The sequence below is a fragment of the Calonectris borealis genome, chromosome 25 (assembly GCF_964195595.1).
Source record: "Calonectris borealis chromosome 25, bCalBor7.hap1.2, whole genome shotgun sequence".
NCBI lineage: Eukaryota > Metazoa > Chordata > Aves > Procellariiformes > Procellariidae > Calonectris > Calonectris borealis.
In genome coordinates, this window is record NC_134336.1 from 3,294,857 (window position 1) to 3,311,869 (window position 17,013).

Consider the following 17,013-nt stretch of genomic DNA (forward strand, 5'->3'; position numbering starts at 1 on the left):
GCCTTTTCCAGCTCTTCTCTGGGACATGAGCAGGGGCTTGTCTTCCCCAAGAGCCAACGAACGGAGGAGGCAGAGTCGGTGCCTTGCTGCAGAGCTGTGTGTCTCGCTGCTTTGCTTTGCTGTGGTGGACAAGAAGGGCAAAAACAGGGCGAACAAGTGGGAAGAAACTTTTATGTAGGTTACAGGAGCTGGAGCTCTATTCTTCTGAGATGGTCTCAGTCAGATCTGTGGAGGATTTAGTTTTGAAAAGGTGGCTGAGTTTATAGTCCTGTATAAACTTTCGTCTTGGCAGTTCTCTCCAGCGTGTCTTGGAGACTGGCGCTCCTGGGTTTGGATTAGGTCATACGCTGAAATCCCCGGACAGGGCTTGGGCTTCCACTCAAGGCAGCCGTTGCGTTGCAGCCAGAGCTCCTGCGCTAGAGCTCGCCTGCTCCAGGTCACCGCCGCTCCTGCCAGGGCGGAAAGCTGGGGCTCCTGCCCACGTGCACAAAACACGCTCAGGAGCTGCCTGCGCTGCCTGGCTCCCTGCCTGCCCCCCTTCCGCCGCACCGCCTTGTGATGGGTCCCCGATGTGGGTGCAAAACCCACCTTGCAAACTGTTTCAGAAGTGTCCCCTGGTTTATTCCCCACAACCCGCTGGGACTGACTGGCCCCGCTCGGCTTCCACCCTCTCTCCCTCCAGGTCTTCCAGAAGGAGCTGGGGAAGCGCACGGGGACGGTCCAGGTGCTCAAGCGCTCCGGCCGGGAGCTCATCGAGAACAGCCGGGACGACACAACCTGGGTGAAGGTGCAGCTGCAGGAGCTGAGCAACCGGTGGGACACGGTGTGCAAGCTGTCCGTGTCCAAACAAAGCCGCCTGGAACAGGCCTTGAAGCAGGTGAGCAGAAGGCTAGGGGTGGAAACGGTCGCGGGGGGCTACAAGTTTGTGCCGGGAGGTCAACACAAACCTCAGAGAAGAGGTTTTGCCCAGGGACTGATCTCCTGGCCGAGCAGACACCCAGCTCAGCAGCAGTTACCAGTGAGAACTGCAAAGCAGTGGCTCGGTGTCAGTTATTTTCTTACTCTTTTCCCCCCAGAAGAGCTGATAAAGGCTGATTTGAAAAGAGAGCATGGAAAGATCTCACCGATGTGCACGGCAGGAATAGGGCAGTGATCAGAGACTGCCCGGGCCGGTGTTTGCTAATGTCCAGTGCAAGAGAGAGACCTAGATTGAAGCTAAAAAAAAAAAAAGGTCAAAGGCTCTTAACTAGATTTTATGCCAAGTAGGCAATTCACAGAATAAACTACCCAGGTGCCAAATTGCTCAGAATACAGGTGGTTGTGCTGTTTTTAAAAATATTTAGTTCTTCAGTGCAGCTGATGCCGAGGGGAGGGAGGTGCCCGGCCGCTGCGGGACCCGTCTGCGGGTGCTGCACAAACCCAGGCTTTTTGCCCCTTTTTTTATTTGTTTTTAAAGTCCCTTTCAGCCCTTTGTCTCTCCAGCTCTGAGCGGTGAATTGAGCGGCCCGTTTCGGGAGCGGGAGGGCTAACGCCTGGGCTTTTGTCGCCACAGGCAGAGGAGTTCAGGACGGCCGTGCACATGCTGCTGGAGTGGCTCTCGGAGGCAGAGCAGTCCCTGCGCTTTCGGGGAGCGCTTCCCGACGACGCCGAGGCGTTGCAGTCCCTCATTGACACGCACAAGGTAGGGGGGACCTCTGAAACGCAGCCCGAGCAAAGTTTATGGGGGAGAATATTGCAAAATAATTCATTTGGGCCTTTCAGGAGTTCATGAAGAAAGTAGAGGAGAAGAGAGTGGACGTGAATGCGGCGGTGGGCATGGGGGAGGTCATCCTGGCCGCCTGCCATCCCGACTGCATCACCACGATCAAACACTGGATCACCATCATCCGAGCCAGGTTCGAGGAGGTGAGTCCGCCAGGCTTTGCTCCAGGCCGGTGGTGAGAGGCGATGGTGGACACCACCACCAGGGATGGCCACGTGGTGTTGGTTCCTGGCCCTGGTTTCCCACCCTGGGCTAATGGTCATCTCTGCGTTTCCAACAGGTTCTCACGTGGGCGAAGCAGCACCAGCAGAGACTGGAGTCTGCGCTTTCCGAGCTGGTGGCGAATGCAGAGCTTCTGGAAGAGCTCCTGGCTTGGATCCAGTGGGCTGAGACAACCCTGATCCAGCGGGACCAGGAGCCCATGCCACAAAATATTGATCAGGTCAAAGCCCTCATCTCCGAACACCAGGTGAGCCGAATGCGGCGAGCGCTCGGGAGAGGGGCGGGCGCGGGGGGGTTCCTGCCCCTCCATGGAGAAGGCATTGACTTCTCTTGGAAGTCCCTGTTAAAACAGAGTGTGACCCAACCGGAGCTGTCACCTGGGAGCAAAGCCAGCCCAGGGGATGAACTCCAGCGTTTGCAGATCCGAGCCAGCGCTGGGCACCAGCTTGACCACAAGCCCCCATCTCCTCTATGGGCTTGGCATGTCCCAGCGAGGATCTGGAGCAGCAGGAGACCGAAAACATCTTGAAATTGCAAAGGCTCTCTTGTCCCTTCTGTACTTTGACAGTCCTTTATGGAGGAGATGACACGGAAACAGCCAGATGTGGACCGGGTCACGAAGACGTACAAGAGGAAAGCTACCGAGCCCCCCCACGGGCCTTTCATCGAGAAGTCCCGCAGCAACAGTACGTCTCCTCCATACGCAGCTTTCGGTGAAACGTGCTACGATGGGAGGAAATGAAATGCATAGGAAACTAATTAACTTTGATTATCAATTAACAAGGCATCCTGCATTGACAGCCATCAGGAAGGCGGTTGAAACTTGTCAGGAGGGGAAAATCCAGGTGGCATTTGCCAAAATGCCCGTGCCGGGGTGTGCTGCGCCTGGGGAAGCTCGTGCTGCCACTGCTCTTCTTCTCTTTCTCTCTGCAGTTGCTTTGTGATGAGGTTTTGGGGTCTTTTTTTATGGTGTTTCTTGAAGCCAGAGTCTGTTGTGAATTCCGGAGTGCAAAGGGAGCGCTGGGGGGGGGTTGGGTGTAGAGCCGTCCGTCACCCCATCCTCCTACCTGGGGACACTCTGTCCCTTCGGAGAGCAGCCAGCGAGGCCGTGGGAGGTTTTCTATTTAAAAAATAAAATGTATTTCATTGAGCGGTCCAGGAAAGAGCAGCAGACTTGCTGAACCCATCAACACCACCTCAAACAACTCCTTTTCTCCCTTTTTCCAGGAAAATCCTTGAGTCAAGCCGCCCCCCCCAGCATGCCCATTATCTCCCAGTCGGAAACAAAGAACCCCCGGATTAACCAGCTCTCGGCCCGCTGGCAGCAGGTCTGGCTGCTGGCGCTGGAGCGGCAGCGGAAGCTCAACGACGCCCTGGACAGACTGGAGGAGGTAACGGCCACCGGCTGCTCTGGGCGGGGGGGAGCGGTGCCGGGGGTTGCTCGCCGGAGAGGTGCGAGAAGTATTTTAAATTAGCGCTGCCTCTTGAATTGCCCAGCTCTTGCAGACAGTAACTGCTGCCTTTCTGAACATGCCGAAAGAAAAAGAGAAAAATAACTCCTAAAATATTAAGGCTGAAAACTACCTTCTGTAATTAACTGCACGTTAATGAACCGCTTTGTGCCCCTGCAGTCAGTATCTGCAGAGGTAATGACAGCCAGGCCTGCTTTACTCCTAGTAATGAGTTTAACAATTATACTGTCTATATCTTTTCAAAACATCTAATGTAATTTTTGTTTTTATTTATGCTTAACAAAGCAGCTATGCCCAGAAGTGAGTGTTTTTGTTTTTTGTTGCTTTTGCTGTAGGTCAGTTCAGTTTATACGTATTAATGTTTTTTCTTTGTTGCTTTTAACTCCAAGAACGTTTAGAGAAAACAAACAGAAAAAGTGCTAAAAATTGTTGCCTTACCTTGCTGTGAGCTGCTTTAGCTGGTGGGGTCGTGGGGGTCCTTTTGAGGGGGGATAAAAAGGGTGTTAGTTTAAATTGGAGGGTGAGCGGCTCGTCGGAAGCTGGTGGCAGAGCCCGGGGCCGGGGTTTGCAGAGCTGAGATGTGCCCCAGCTGCTCTCTTACCTCAAGACGAGCAAGAAATCCCTTCTTGGCTGCTTAGAGGGAAAGGGAGAGGGGAGACGTGCCCGAAATGGTGCCAGCCATGGGTATTCCTCCCGGGCAGAGCCTGGCGAGTCGTTGGGCGAAAATCCGGGCGAGGAAGCATCCCCAAATGCCCGAGCAGAGCCGGGGTGTGTGTGTGTCTGTGTGCAAGTAGCTGATATCTCTGCCTATGTGTACGTATACCACCGTGGGGGATGCTGCACCCCGTGTCCATGGTTCCGTGACGCGCGGTCCACGTGGTGGCTGTCGGCTACGCTGTGTGTCCTTCTGTTCTGGAAAGTCGATTTGAGCGGCCCCCTCGTTAACGGGGGGTCGTCTGGGTAAAGCCAGATAAACCTTCCCGGGAGGGCGGGCAGGGAGCTCGGGCACGGGCTCACCTGAAGGCTGGTGTTTTAGGGTGCTGTAGAGCCGGGGGTGCTGCTCCTTCAGGGATTTCCCCCGCTGACTCTCACGGGTTTCCTTCCAGTTGAAGGAGTTTGCAAACTTCGACTTCGATGTCTGGAGGAAGAAGTATATGCGTTGGATGAACCACAAGAAATCCCGCGTCATGGACTTCTTCCGGCGCATCGACAAAGACCAAGATGGGAAGATCACCCGGCAGGAGTTTATCGATGGCATCCTGGCCTCTAGTAAGTCCTTGCCTGCCTGAACCGAGCTCGGAAAACGGCCACCTTGGTGTGCCGAGAGGTTGTCCCTGCTCCAGGACCGAGATGCAGACCGTGCTCCGACATCCCCGGTTCTTGTGAGTGAGGTCCCTGCATCGGTTGCTCATTTCTCTCTCCTTCCAGAATTCCCCACCACGAAGCTGGAGATGACGGCGGTGGCCGACATCTTTGACCGTGACGGCGACGGCTACATCGATTACTATGAGTTCGTGGCTGCTCTCCATCCCAACAAGGATGCCTACCGCCCCACCACTGATGCCGACAAGATCGAAGATGAGGTAAAGCACCAAAAGAGATGGGTGCTCGGAGGTGCGGGGTGGTTCAGGCTGCGGGTTGGCAGTGGGGAAGACAAAGAGGAGGAAAAAAAAGGATTGTGGTGGTGCTGAGCTAAAATAATTGGCTGGTACCACCAGTACCTACCGTGTTTGTGAAGGAAAGGCTGCGTAGGGCTGTGTGTTATCCAAGCAGTGCCTTGTATTGGGGGAGACTCCCAAAACCCTGGTCCCTTACCTCTCTTGTTGGTGATGGCAGGTCACCAGGCAAGTGGCCCAGTGCAAGTGTGCCAAGAGATTTCAAGTGGAGCAGATCGGCGAGAACAAATACCGGGTAAGGCAGAGGGGGCCGAATGCTGCCCCGGCAGCACAAATCCTGCTCCACCTTCCCACCCGGGGCGGGGGATCACCAACGGGGTGCCCAGCCTGGCGCAGGGGGACCCCCCGGGCTCCCCGGGGCGAGACGGAGACCTCGTCCTCCGGCACGCCAGCTCCCGGCGGAGGTGGCTGAGCCGTGTTTGCCCAGCACCGTCCTCGGCCCCAGGGCGTTCCCCGAATCGGGAGAGCATAAAAGTGGCCCTGTTCTGGGGCAGCCGGCCCGCCGGCCCCGTGAAACGCTGCATTCACTCCGCCGGCAGCCGCCCTTGAAGTTTTCCTCGTGGATGAGTGTACCTTACGCCTGTGTTTTTCTTAGCTCGCTCCCGAAGAAGGAGAATAATTTCCTTAAAGAATCTCTTTGTAACGGGCTGGCTGTTTATGTTTCAAATCGTTCACCGAGGTGAACTGGTGAAACGAGCCGGCTCTGCCCGCTTTCCTGCCCGCTGTCTTCAGGGCTGGTGCTCCGGCCGGGAGGAGCCGAGCCGCAGCGCTCGCCCCCCCCGGCTGCACCAGCCCCCGGCTCTACCTTACCCCCAAGCAGCGTGAACCCCACAGATTCCCAACTACCTGCAGTTAACAGTTTTCATGATTATTGCACTGTTAATCCCATAAATGTTTTTCTTGTTTTTCTTTCCCCTCCTCTTCCTCTCGACTTTCCTTCCCCCGCCCCATCCCCTCTCCCTCCACAACTCTTCTCCCTCCATAGTTCTTCCTCGGCAATCAGGTACAGTTTGCCTTGCGATGCTGTCTCTCACCTCTTGGTTTTGGTTTTTTTTTTGTTGTTGTTTTTTAAACAAACGTAGCTTTGTGTGTCCGTGATGCTGCTCTGTCCTTTGTTGCTGTGGGAGGATGTGATCCGTGAGCGCGGCTCAGCAGAGCCTGGTACAGGGGAGCGCCTGAGCTGGGAGGGCCGCCTGAAAAAAAGGGAAAAATTCATGGAAAAAGCAGGATTTGACAAAAATGGAGAGATTTTTCTCTCCGTGGCTCCTTTCTCGGATACGTTGGGGATGTTGGTGGTAACCAGTGGCAAATCACGGCACCCTGCGGCGGGGAGCACGGAGATACTGCTGGGCTCGTGCCCGGGACGGCCCTCCTTCGGGGAACGGCCAGCCCGGATGAAATTGGGGGTACAACCCCCCGCGCGAGGGCTGTACCAGGCTCTGGTGGGTTCGGATCGCAATCACTGTGGAATGAGAATGCCGAGTCCACCCCTTTAATCCCGTAGGTAACGATAACTAAACCCTCATCCCCGCTACACCCACTGAGTAACTCCTAACCGGAGCAAGGCTCACAAAACCTGCATGTGTCCCGTCACTGTCGTGACCCGAGACGAGCGGTGCAGCGTGCGTGAGTGCCAGCTGGTTCAGGGGCCAGAGCTCTTCTTTGAACGGGACTGGAGCATCGCGTGTCGTTACCATGTGCCCACTGCCCCCGCTCCAACAGAAAAGCTTATTTTTTTTCATGTGAAACGATGGTGGCCTACCAAAAAGATGTCCAAAAAGAAACAAGCTTGGATGTCCAAAGTGGATGGATCCAAGAGAGTCCTGGCTTTAATTTAGACAGTGAAAAGTTTTCAACAGCAACTGAAAAATAATGTAAATGTGGCAGTGGAAATGAGAATTGACTTGTCCCTGGCTTTCCCTGGTGCAGAACTAGCTCTTGAAGAACACCTTACGTTGAGCCCGGAGAGAGGGAAGGCAGCTCCCCTGCCCTCCTCCCCGCCCGCGGGCACTGCGGCCGTGCCGAGCGCGGCTGCGGCAGCTCCTTCACCGCGGCGCTGGGGCGAGCGTGTTTTGGTAGGACCCCCAAGCAGGGAGACCCACCAGCGCACGGTCCGGGGTCCCACGTCCCCGCGGGAAGGAGGGTCGGAGATGCTGTTACCTCCTGCCCCTCTGCCGGCCGTGACCCATCTCAGCGTGGCTTTGCGCTCTCCCTTTTCATTTAAGCTCTCGGTTTTTGCATTGTTAGCCACCCAGGAACATGTTGCTACTTTTTTTTTTTCTTCTTTTTTTAATCATTCTGAAGAAGGTCTTGCTCTCAAAGGCTGGTTCCTCTATCTTCTCATCACAGCAGGTGCTCTGTAGACCTGGATGCAGAGCTGCTACATCCGAGCAAAGCTCCCGGTGTCCCGCACCGGCTCTGCCGCCGGCCCCTTGCAGAGGGCAACCAGGAGCCTGGGCTTGGCTGTCTGGGAGATTTAGGGAGCTTTGAAAAACAGACACATGCTTCTGATTCAGGGTGCACTTGTTTGAAATCGCAGGTGTTTAAAATCACTAATGAACATTGCAATCACTAATCAACATTGCTGCGGGATTCCTGCCTGGATTCCCATCACTCTGCACTCACCGAAACATCCTCACTGGGTGATCTCTGCGGCGGGGGCTTTCTGGCTGGTGGGGTCAAGTCTGAGGCTCGGTGAAATCCCTGGACTTCAGACTTGATGATAAGAGGTTTCTCGCTCAGCGGTGACGCAGCACTGCTTGCCTCGCTGATTCACGGGCACTCAGTGATCTGAATCAGCCGGCTCTTTTCCACGAGGGCTGTACCAGGAGGGTCATTGCATTGCCAGCCTCTATTTCCTTCATAATAAAAGGAAAAACTACAATTCTGGCTAAGAAAACCCATCCAAAGACCAAATTCCAAATTCTCATTTGCTGCTTTAAAAAATTCTCTTTCCAGCTTTAAAACTAAAGGATTTGGATAGTTTCATCACCTTAAAACCATGCAGCAGAAAAACTCCTGTCAATTGGTACTAGCCTGCACTTGCTCCAGAAGAACCTATCTGGAGAAACCTTCGAAGTATTCAATAGATCAAGAAAAGCATTTGGTGCAGCCTGCTGGGGAAGGAGCCGAGTGTCCCTTGTTGTGTCCCCCTTGTCTGAACTGTTTCTTGGCTCCGCAGTTCGGCGATTCCCAGCAGCTGCGGCTGGTCCGTATCCTGCGGAGCACGGTCATGGTTCGTGTCGGTGGAGGATGGATGGCCCTGGATGAATTTTTAGTGAAGAATGATCCTTGCAGAGGTAAGGCAATTCCTGGGTTTTACACAACCAGGGTCTTCTCGCCCAGTAAAGGGGAGTTTGCGAACTTGTCTGCTGTGACTGGGAATGGCCAGACGTACCAGAGGAGCGGGTCTGGGTTATCCAAGTAACAGGCGGGAGCTGGAGAAAACGGATCCAAAGCAAACCACAGAACTTTAAAATCATGAGATTTGGTGATACTGCAGCAAATCTCGCAGCGTTTAGCCAGGTGTCTTGGGAGGAGAAGAGGGAAGGGTTGTGTTTCTTGTTTTTACGACCCCAGCGAGCGGAGCTGCATTGCCACGCTGGGGGTCTCGGCTTCCCTTTGGAGCGGTCGGTGCGTACGTGTGGCTCTGTGGCTGGTGGAGTAAACTTTGTAAAGGTGACCTGAAAGAATTCAAAAGGTTCAAAGCCAGGAGATGGTAAATTCCGTTAGAAGGGAAGAACCACCTTGGTCTTGGGTTTTTAGGGCTGAGCCGTGTTTGCTGGAGCTGGTTTGGTGGGACACGTTTGGAAGGGATGGTTGGGATAATGCAGACCAGGATCGCGTACCGTGGGCGACCTTTCCAAAATCTTCAGTCTTGAGGTTTTATCGTGGTCAGAGCTGTTGGGCTGGAAGCGATGCTCTGCTGCGACCAGCCAAGAGCCGTGACCAGGGGACAGAGAAGGATCCACTTCGGTGAATGAGGAATCGGTTGGTTGGTCGCATGCAGAGGGCAGTGGTCAATGGCTCAATGTCCAGATGGAGATCGGTGACAAGAGGTGTCCCTCAGGGGTCCGTACTGGGACCAGTACTGTTTAATATCTTCGTCAGTGACACAGAGAGTGGGATCGAGTGCACCCTCAGCAAGTTTGCAGATGACACCGAGCTGAGTGGTGCGGGTGGCACTCCCAAGGGACGGGATGCCATCCGGAGGGACCTGGACAAGCTGGAGAAGTGGGCCCGTGTGAACCTCATGAGGTTCAACAAGGCCAAGTGCAGGGTCCTGCACCTGGGTCGGGGCAGCCCCCGGTATCAGCCCAGCCTGGGGGGTGAAGGGATGGAGAGCAGCCCTGCCGAGAAGGACTGGGGGTGCTGGTGGACGAAAAGCTGGACACGAGCCGGCAATGTGCGCTCACAGCCCAGAAGGCCAACCCCATCCTGGGCTGCATCACCAGCAGCGTGGCCAGGGGGTCGAGGGAGGGGATTCTGCCCCTCCACTCTGCTCTGGTGAGACCCCCCCTGCAGGGCTGCGTCCAGCTCGGGGGGCCTCAGCACAGGAGAGACAGGGACCTGTTGGAGCGGGTCCAGAGGAGGCCACGACAATGATCAGATGGATCAGAAGCCTTTCTTCTCCTATGAGGAAAGGCTGAGGGAGTTGGGGTTGTTCAGCCTGGAGAAGAGAAGGCTCCGGGGAGACCTTATTGCGGCCTTTCAGTGCTTAAAGGGGGCCTACAGGAAAGATGGGGAGAAACTTTTTAGCAGGGCCTGTTGTGACAGGACAAGGGGGAATAGTTTTAAACTAACAGAGGGAGATTTAGACTAGATATAAGGGAGAAATTTTTATGATGAGGGTGGTGAAACCCTGGCAGAGGTTGCCCAGAGAGGTGGTAGATTCCCCATCCCTGGAAACATTCAAGGTCAGGTTGGACGGGGCTCTGAGCAACCTGGTCTGGTTGGAGATGTCCCTGCCCACGGCAGGGGGTTGGACTGGATGAGCTTTAGAGGTCCCTTCCAACCCAAACCATTCTATGAGTCTGCGGTTAGCAAGGGGGATGGCCGGGAACAAAGTGCATCGAGGCTGCGTATTTTGGAGAGCTTAGGTCTGTACTCCAGATGTCCCCGTCTCGCTGGGGTCTCGGAGATGTTAACTGCTTCAGATATGTCTTCTTCAAGCTGCTGCCTAACCATTCCTTCCTCCTGCTGCCTAACGGCTGTTGCTGAAAGCAGGATGATTTACAGCGTGTGCCGCTTGCTTTGGGGAACCTTCAGGGTTTTCCTGCTCCTCCAGCCTCCCCCGTTCACGCGTTGCAGCAGATGTTTTAGAGCACTGACATCAAGGTTATTTCCATCCCTTGGTTACCTCAGCGTGGTGCTTCCCTTCTGCAATTGCTTCCTTGGCTTTCTGGTCCATAATGCATCGACTCTAAAATCGCTCCCGTGTCCCGTAAGGCTCAGTCATGCCCTTGCTCTCTGAACACCGTGAGCATGAAATATGTTGGTGCGGTCAGCTGGCCCAGGAGCTGAAGTCCACAGACCTTCTCCCTGCTTGGTTGCCCCTTGCTTGTCGAAGGGGAGCCCTCCAGCTCTTCGGGGCGTTTGGATGAAAATTTTAAAGTTGGCTTTTAATGGGTGGTGGTCACTTCTCTTTTACCTCTCCCCCAAAATTGGTGAAGAGCTGCCCAGAGCTGTGAGAGAGCAGAATCACAACCCTTCAAAGCTGCTCTTACTCTTTTTAAGCCACTTTAAAGATTACATCGGCCGCTGTTGTAACACGCCGTGTTTAAAGGCCATCAGGGTCGCTTTCCCCAAGACACGAGAGAATAATAGAGCATCCAGTCTGAATTCCTGGGCCTCAGGCAGCTTTTAGTCGGACAATTTCTCAAAGAGCTGATGCATGGCAGGAGGTGCCTAGGGCAAGAGAGCTGGGGTGGTCTCGCTGCCGTCCGCTCGCCCTCGGAGATGGGCTTTGGGAGACATCGCAAGGACGCGGGCTCTGACCCCCGGAGCCTCCTGAGCCCCGGTAACGATGTCGGGTTCACGCGAACCTCAGGTCTCCTCTCCTTTGTCCCCTTCCAGCACGAGGACGGACCAACCTTGAACTCCGAGAGAAATTCATCTTGCCGGAGGGAGCCTCCCAAGGAATGACACCGTTCCGATCGCGAGGCCGAAGATCAAAACCATCCTCCCGGGCAGCCTCCCCGACGCGATCCAGTTCCAGTGCCAGCCAGAGCAACCACAGCTGCGCCTCCATGCCCTCCTCTCCCGCAACGCCGGCCAGCGGAGCCAAGGTGGGGTTCGCGCGTGAAGCCTTCCTCTTTCCTCTCCTTTAGAAACTGGTGGCCTCCAAACCCGTCCTGGTGAGATGAGGAGCTGCAGGAGGAGGAGGAAGGTTGGGCATCAGGGGCTTGGTGGTTACTGTGGTCTCTGGAGGATGTCCGTGGTGGTGGCTGCAGGAAGAACGCGGGATGGGTGGGGTGGGATGGTGCCGGAGAGGTTTTCAGCCCCAGCTGGGCGCTCACGGCTCCGCAGAAGGGTCCCCGGCTCTCGCCGTGCAGCCGAAGGCTCCCGAGGCAGGGCTGTGCCGCAGCCGTGGTGTCCGGCCGGCGCGCAGGAAGAAGCCATCGCCCATCGTCTCTCCTTTCCCACGACATCGTCCACCCATGCGTGTTTTATTTCATCATCTGTTTGGGTTTTTTCCCTTTATTTTAATTTATATATTTCCTGTTTGGTTCTTGTGTCATTTTAGTGCCGTTTCCCCCCATTCCAGATACTTTTCCGTTCCTTTTTTTTTTTTTTTTTCACTCACTTCCACCTCTCCCCCCCCTCCTTGGATTTTCCATTTCACAGACTCCACATCACTTCTCTCGATGTTATGACAAACCCTGGTTGATAAACAGTAAAGCGGGCACCCCCCTGAGGGGATTCGATTATTCCGACTTCCAGCTCTCGAGCGCCGAGGTAGAGTATGGTCTCGCAGCCCCGAGGACCTGCTGACAGGCCGGAGTGCCGCTGGCACGGAGAAGTCCTGCTCCCTTGCCTGTTTTAACGCTTTCCCTGTGGTAGAGCAGCGCTTGTTAGCACCGCTAACGCTCCGACTGTTAGCGGTTTTTCATGGGTTTCTAACTCGGATTAAATAAAACATCGACTTTAGAATAAAGCACAACTGCTTGCGATTCCCATTTACCTGCTTTCAAACCAAGAGAGCGACGTTTATCCTCTTGTGCTTTAAAAAGAAAGACATTTTCCAAGCTTTAATAGCTTTTAAGCATTGAAAAGCAGCCCTGTTTGGCTTTCAAAAATTGAAATCCAGCAACCGAGTTGAGACTTGAAAATCAGCTACAGCGCATGCACAGTAACCACATCGCCTTCATTTTTATGAAGCGCTTGTATTTATCACCGTGTTGAAGCACGTGTGGTGTGTCCGGCACCTTCACCGGCTTGATGCTTCCAGGAGGATGAATTCGGGCTGAGACTTTGAGCTCCCTAAAGTTTCAGCCTCCTCGTGGACTTTCCTGACCTTGTGAGTCGGTGATGAGAAATACCTGGTAGATCTCGGTGATTCACCGAGTGCTGGTGTGCGCTGGCAAGATAACCGCGTCTTGCTCGGCGGTGCTTTCACGCAGAAAAGGAATGATTTTTAAATCATCAGAAGGTCAGGAGCACTTCCCCAATTGCCCTAAATTGCCTGCTTTGCTGCTGTTAACTTGTTTATAAAATAGGATCAAGGACGAGAATCGGAATCTCTGATGATGAAAATGGTACCTCCGCAATCACGTGTTAATGGATTTTAATTCCCTCGGCTGCCCCTCTCCCCCGCCGCAGCTCCAGTTTCATGACATTTCAAGATTTCTAAGTTTCCCAAAAGCCATGAAATCACAGGGGGTGGAAGGAAACCTCTCCAGCTCTTGCTTTAAAGCTCCTTGGGAAATGCCCTGGGGTACTAATGTTCATCTCTCCAGGGGTGCAGCTGGGCTGGAGCCGTCCCTGCAGCCCAGCGGTGCTTCCCCAAGCCCCGGGGGACCGGGGACACCACGGGCAGGCGCTTTCCTGCAGCGCTGCCCCAAACCCAGAGCTTTGGTTGGTGCTAGAAACTGGAGCTGCCCTTTCCAGCTGGATCCAGGTGCCCTCACCCTGCCGGCACCTTCCCCTTCACCCCTTCGCTTTCTTCCGCAGCGGCGGGAGCAGAGCTGCCTGTTGTGCTGCTTTTTCACCCCCCTCCGTCTGCATTTGCAACATCTTAAAGGTCAGGGAAAGCACCGTTTCAGGATGCGGCCGAAGCTGTGTTTTGTGTCCCTGTTCATCGCTGGTGCCTCGCAAATTTGTCACCTTGGGTGGTGGGTGCACGGAGCTGCCCGGGGCACCAGCACCGGGGCGACGTCCCTCCGCCTCACAGCATCGCACCGCGCTGATGCCTCCCGACTACGGGATGCGTTTCTTAAGTCGCTGCGTTGTATTTGACCTTCCAAAATGGTCCTGAGCTGCTTAGATGCTAAAATACCTTTTTTTTTTTTTTTTTTTTTTAACAAGATTTCACTTTCTCTTTGAGGAGCTCTTGAGCCCAGGTGATGCTGTCATCCTCCGGATGGAGAGCAGCTTTGCTTTTATTTTTTTTTTCCAACAAATAGTGGAAGCAGCTTGCAGCGCACAAACTGCTGTTGCCCTCCAAATTGTCAAGATCCAGGCTTTTTTCTTTTTTTATTAACCGCTGCTGAAACGACAGCTTGTGTTCTCCTGGACCATTAAGATGGGTGTTTCTTAAATGTCAGAATCCTTTTGCCGAGGTGCTGATCTCGGACGTGATCTTGGCCCCTCACGGCCCAGGTGACAGCTAAAAGATGCTCCCTGTGTGCTTCTTCCCAAGGTGACCCCCTCCGCGGGCAGCAAGCTGAAGCGACCCACCTTCCACTCCAGCCGAACCTCCCTGGCTGGGGACACCAGTAACAGCTCCTCACCAGTCTCCACAGGTGCCAAAACCAGTCGGGCAGGTACGTTAGGTGCAAAGACCAAAAAACTCCTGCTGCTGCTCTTCCTACTTGGTTGCTTTAATGGGCAGAGAAAGTATTAAATATTTCGGGAGCCCGCAGCGAGGTGGGGAGGCTGATGCCCACCGCTGTGTCCTGGGAGAGGGGACGCTGCAGCCGTTTCCCAGCGCGAGGGCTCGCTGCGGCTTCGTTAAAAGCTCGGGAACGAATCAGTCCTGGTGCTGAACCCCCCGTTTCAGGGTGCGGGGTGGGTGGTTGAAAGCAGCCGCAGCGGTGCTGGGGATTTGGGTGCTGGTCAGTCCGGGGATGGGGAGGAAACCTCCTCCTCCTCCTCCTCCTCCCCCTTGTTGACGGCGCTCTCGGCTCCCCTTGCAGATCCTAAAAAAACAGCCAGTCGTCCCACCAGCCGCGCCGGGAGCCGCACGGGCAGCCGGGCCAGCAGCCGGCGGGGAAGCGACGCCTCCGATTTTGACCTGCTGGAAACGCAGTCGGCGTGCTCGGACACTTCGGAGAGCAGCGTGGCCGGCGGGCAGGGCGGCTCGCGCCGGGGGATGGCCAAACCCTCCAAAATCCCGACCATGTCCAAGAAAACAACCACTGCCACCCCAAAAACTCCAGGCCCTAAAAGATAATACTGTACCCACGCCCTCCTGAAAGAAAGAAAACCCAACCTGTGTCCAATTTTTAACCCTGCTACGTACATTGGATGTATATTTATTCTAAATGGGAGAAACTATATTGTTAAAAGTGTAAAAGAAAGTTGTGTTATGAAGCTGCCTTATTTGGTTTTTTTTTTTTTTCCTTTTTTGTAAGTTACTATTTTCATGTGAATATTTATGTAGATAAAAATTGCCTCTCGGTGACCCCTGTTCAGAGAGGGGCCTGGAAAACTGAAATGTGGGAGAGAAAGAAAAAAAAAAAAAAAGAAAAAGAAAAAGAAAAAAAAAAAAAGGAAGCAAAAAAAGGTCAAGATGTGAAAGTGTAAAGAAAAACTAAAATATAAATAGGATTTCTGCGCGGTGCAGGGTGCGAACCTGCTTTATCTTTTAGGATTGTTTCCTAAATGCAACTTTATAAACTTAACTTGCTGTCTCAGCAAGGTAAATTATATTTAAAAACAAAGACCTGAATCCTACAGTGTTCAAGGAACTCTCTTTTTGTAAATCACAGATACCTCAACCAGAGAAACATGAGGTGAGGGGACTTGGGGCTTATGTTTCCATTTTTTTAAAGCTATGTGGTTTTACCTGAAGAAAGCGGAGTTTGACTTAATAAAATTTGCACACACTACAGCGAAGGTCATGACAATTGCTGTCTTGAAAATACTGTCCCGACAACTTCGTTTTTTAAAGAACAAACACATGGTGATGGGTTTGGGGAGGGGGTTCACGCTGAAGCTGGCCAGAGGAGAGCACGCTGGTAAGATTGCAGGTCTGGATCACTCAGATACATCCCTTAGCGGTGGCGGGTCCTACAAATTAGAGGATTCTTCTGGATTGATGGCCTAAGAGCCCGACCCAAGATGTTCCTTACAGAATCGCTATTTATCTGCATCTCTTTTTCCTATTTATTATTTAACTGGTCATTCCACTTCCAACCAGGCTGAGATTGATGTGACCTCTGCTCCTAGATGAAATCTGGACTTACACGCACAGTTGCTTGTCCTTGAAATGAGTCTCACCAGCACACTTGCTACAAGTCCTGTCTCGCTTTTGTACGCTACTTTTTTCTTTGTAATAAAATCAAACTGACCAAGTGACCAGGAGACGGGCCGGGGGAGAGGGCTCTCCGGAGCTCCTGTATTTATTGAATATTGTTCCTCTCCGGCTCTGACCGTGTTGCTGTGTGATTCTCTCAATTGGTTTAAATTGAGGCAAAACTGAAGCTCTACCAATGAATTGTTTAAAAACCAGACACATTTTTGTATTAAAATTGCTTGCGGTAATAAACAACCTTGCCTCCTACTTTATTCCACAGTCTTAGCTTTTTAAGTATGAGAGCTGGAGCTGTTTGTCCCGTGCGGGGAGGCGATGGCTGTGCCAGCCACGGGGTGTCTGCACACCCGTTTCCTTGCAGAACGGAGCAGGGACCCACAGCCCCAAAATTAAAAGGCCCGGGTGGGTGGGTGGGTGCTGGCAAGGGTGCTCGGTGGTGTGGGTACCCGCTGGCGAGGTGGGTGCCCACTGGTGAGGATGCTGACCGATGAGGGTACCTGTTGGAGTGGGTGGTTGCCAGTGGGAGCACCTGGTGAGGTGCGTGCATGGTGGGGTTGGGTGTTGGTGAGGTGGGTGCTCAGTGAGGTCAGTGTCCGTGGGGGTGAGTGTCCATAGGGGAGGGTGCACAGGGTGAGTATCCAAAGCGGGGGGTGCCCGTGGGGATGGGTGCTGCTGAAGTGGGTGCCTGTAAGGGTGGACGCACAGGTTGGGTGCCCATGGGTTTGGGTGGCCACAGGGGTGAGCATCCATAGGGGTGGATGCCCATGGGTTTGGGTGTCAATGGGGGTGGGTGCCCATAGGTTTGGTTCCCCACAAGGATGAGCATCCGCAGGGGCGGATGCCCACGAGGGTGAGCATTCTTAGGGATGGCTGCCCACGGGTTCGGGTGTTCATGGGTTTGGGTGCCCACGAGGGTGAGCATCCCTAGGGATGGCTGCCCACGGGTTCGGGTGTTCATGGGTTTGGGTGCTCACGAGGGTGAGCATCCCTAGGGATGGCTGCCCACGGGTTCGGGTGTTCATGGGTTTGGGTGCTCACGAGGGTGAGCATCCCTAGGGATGGCTGCCCACGGGCTCGCGTGCCCAGCGATGCGCCCCGTTCCCCGGGGCCGCCGGGCGGGGAGGGCCGGAGCGTCCCGGAGCCGTGGCCGGGGCGGCGCCGCTGGCGGGACCGTCCCTTTCCCTC

The 17,013-nt window shown here is 54.2% G+C and overlaps 1 protein-coding gene across 30 annotated transcripts in view; it reads left to right on the forward strand.

Annotated features, from left to right (window-relative positions):
- Window positions 1-15,410, forward strand: part of MACF1 (microtubule actin crosslinking factor 1) — a 140,387-nt gene extending 124,977 nt beyond the window's left edge. For 14 of the 30 annotated variants that reach the window (XM_075173302.1, XM_075173310.1, XM_075173307.1 and 11 more), the window contains 15 exons: window positions 683-877; window positions 1,553-1,681; window positions 1,762-1,905; window positions 2,043-2,231; window positions 2,553-2,670; window positions 3,212-3,375; window positions 4,563-4,725; window positions 4,885-5,039; window positions 5,293-5,367; window positions 6,118-6,135; window positions 8,314-8,431; window positions 11,208-11,419; window positions 11,979-12,089; window positions 13,993-14,116; window positions 14,489-15,410. In XM_075173302.1, the coding sequence (XP_075029403.1) occupies window positions 683-877; window positions 1,553-1,681; window positions 1,762-1,905; window positions 2,043-2,231; window positions 2,553-2,670; window positions 3,212-3,375; window positions 4,563-4,725; window positions 4,885-5,039; window positions 5,293-5,367; window positions 6,118-6,135; window positions 8,314-8,431; window positions 11,208-11,419; window positions 11,979-12,089; window positions 13,993-14,116; window positions 14,489-14,745 (2,172 nt within the window). In that variant the 3' untranslated portion in view covers window positions 14,746-15,410. Of the gene's footprint in view, window positions 1-682; window positions 878-1,552; window positions 1,682-1,761; window positions 1,906-2,042; window positions 2,232-2,552; window positions 2,671-3,211; window positions 3,376-4,562; window positions 4,726-4,884; window positions 5,040-5,292; window positions 5,368-6,117; window positions 6,136-7,671; window positions 7,774-8,090; window positions 8,112-8,313; window positions 8,432-11,207; window positions 11,420-11,978; window positions 12,090-13,966; window positions 14,122-14,488 lie in introns of those variants that run through there. The other 16 variants (XM_075173319.1, XM_075173324.1, XM_075173325.1 and 13 more) reach the window with 6 other exon arrangements.
- Window positions 15,411-17,013: the final 1,603 nt, after the last annotated feature.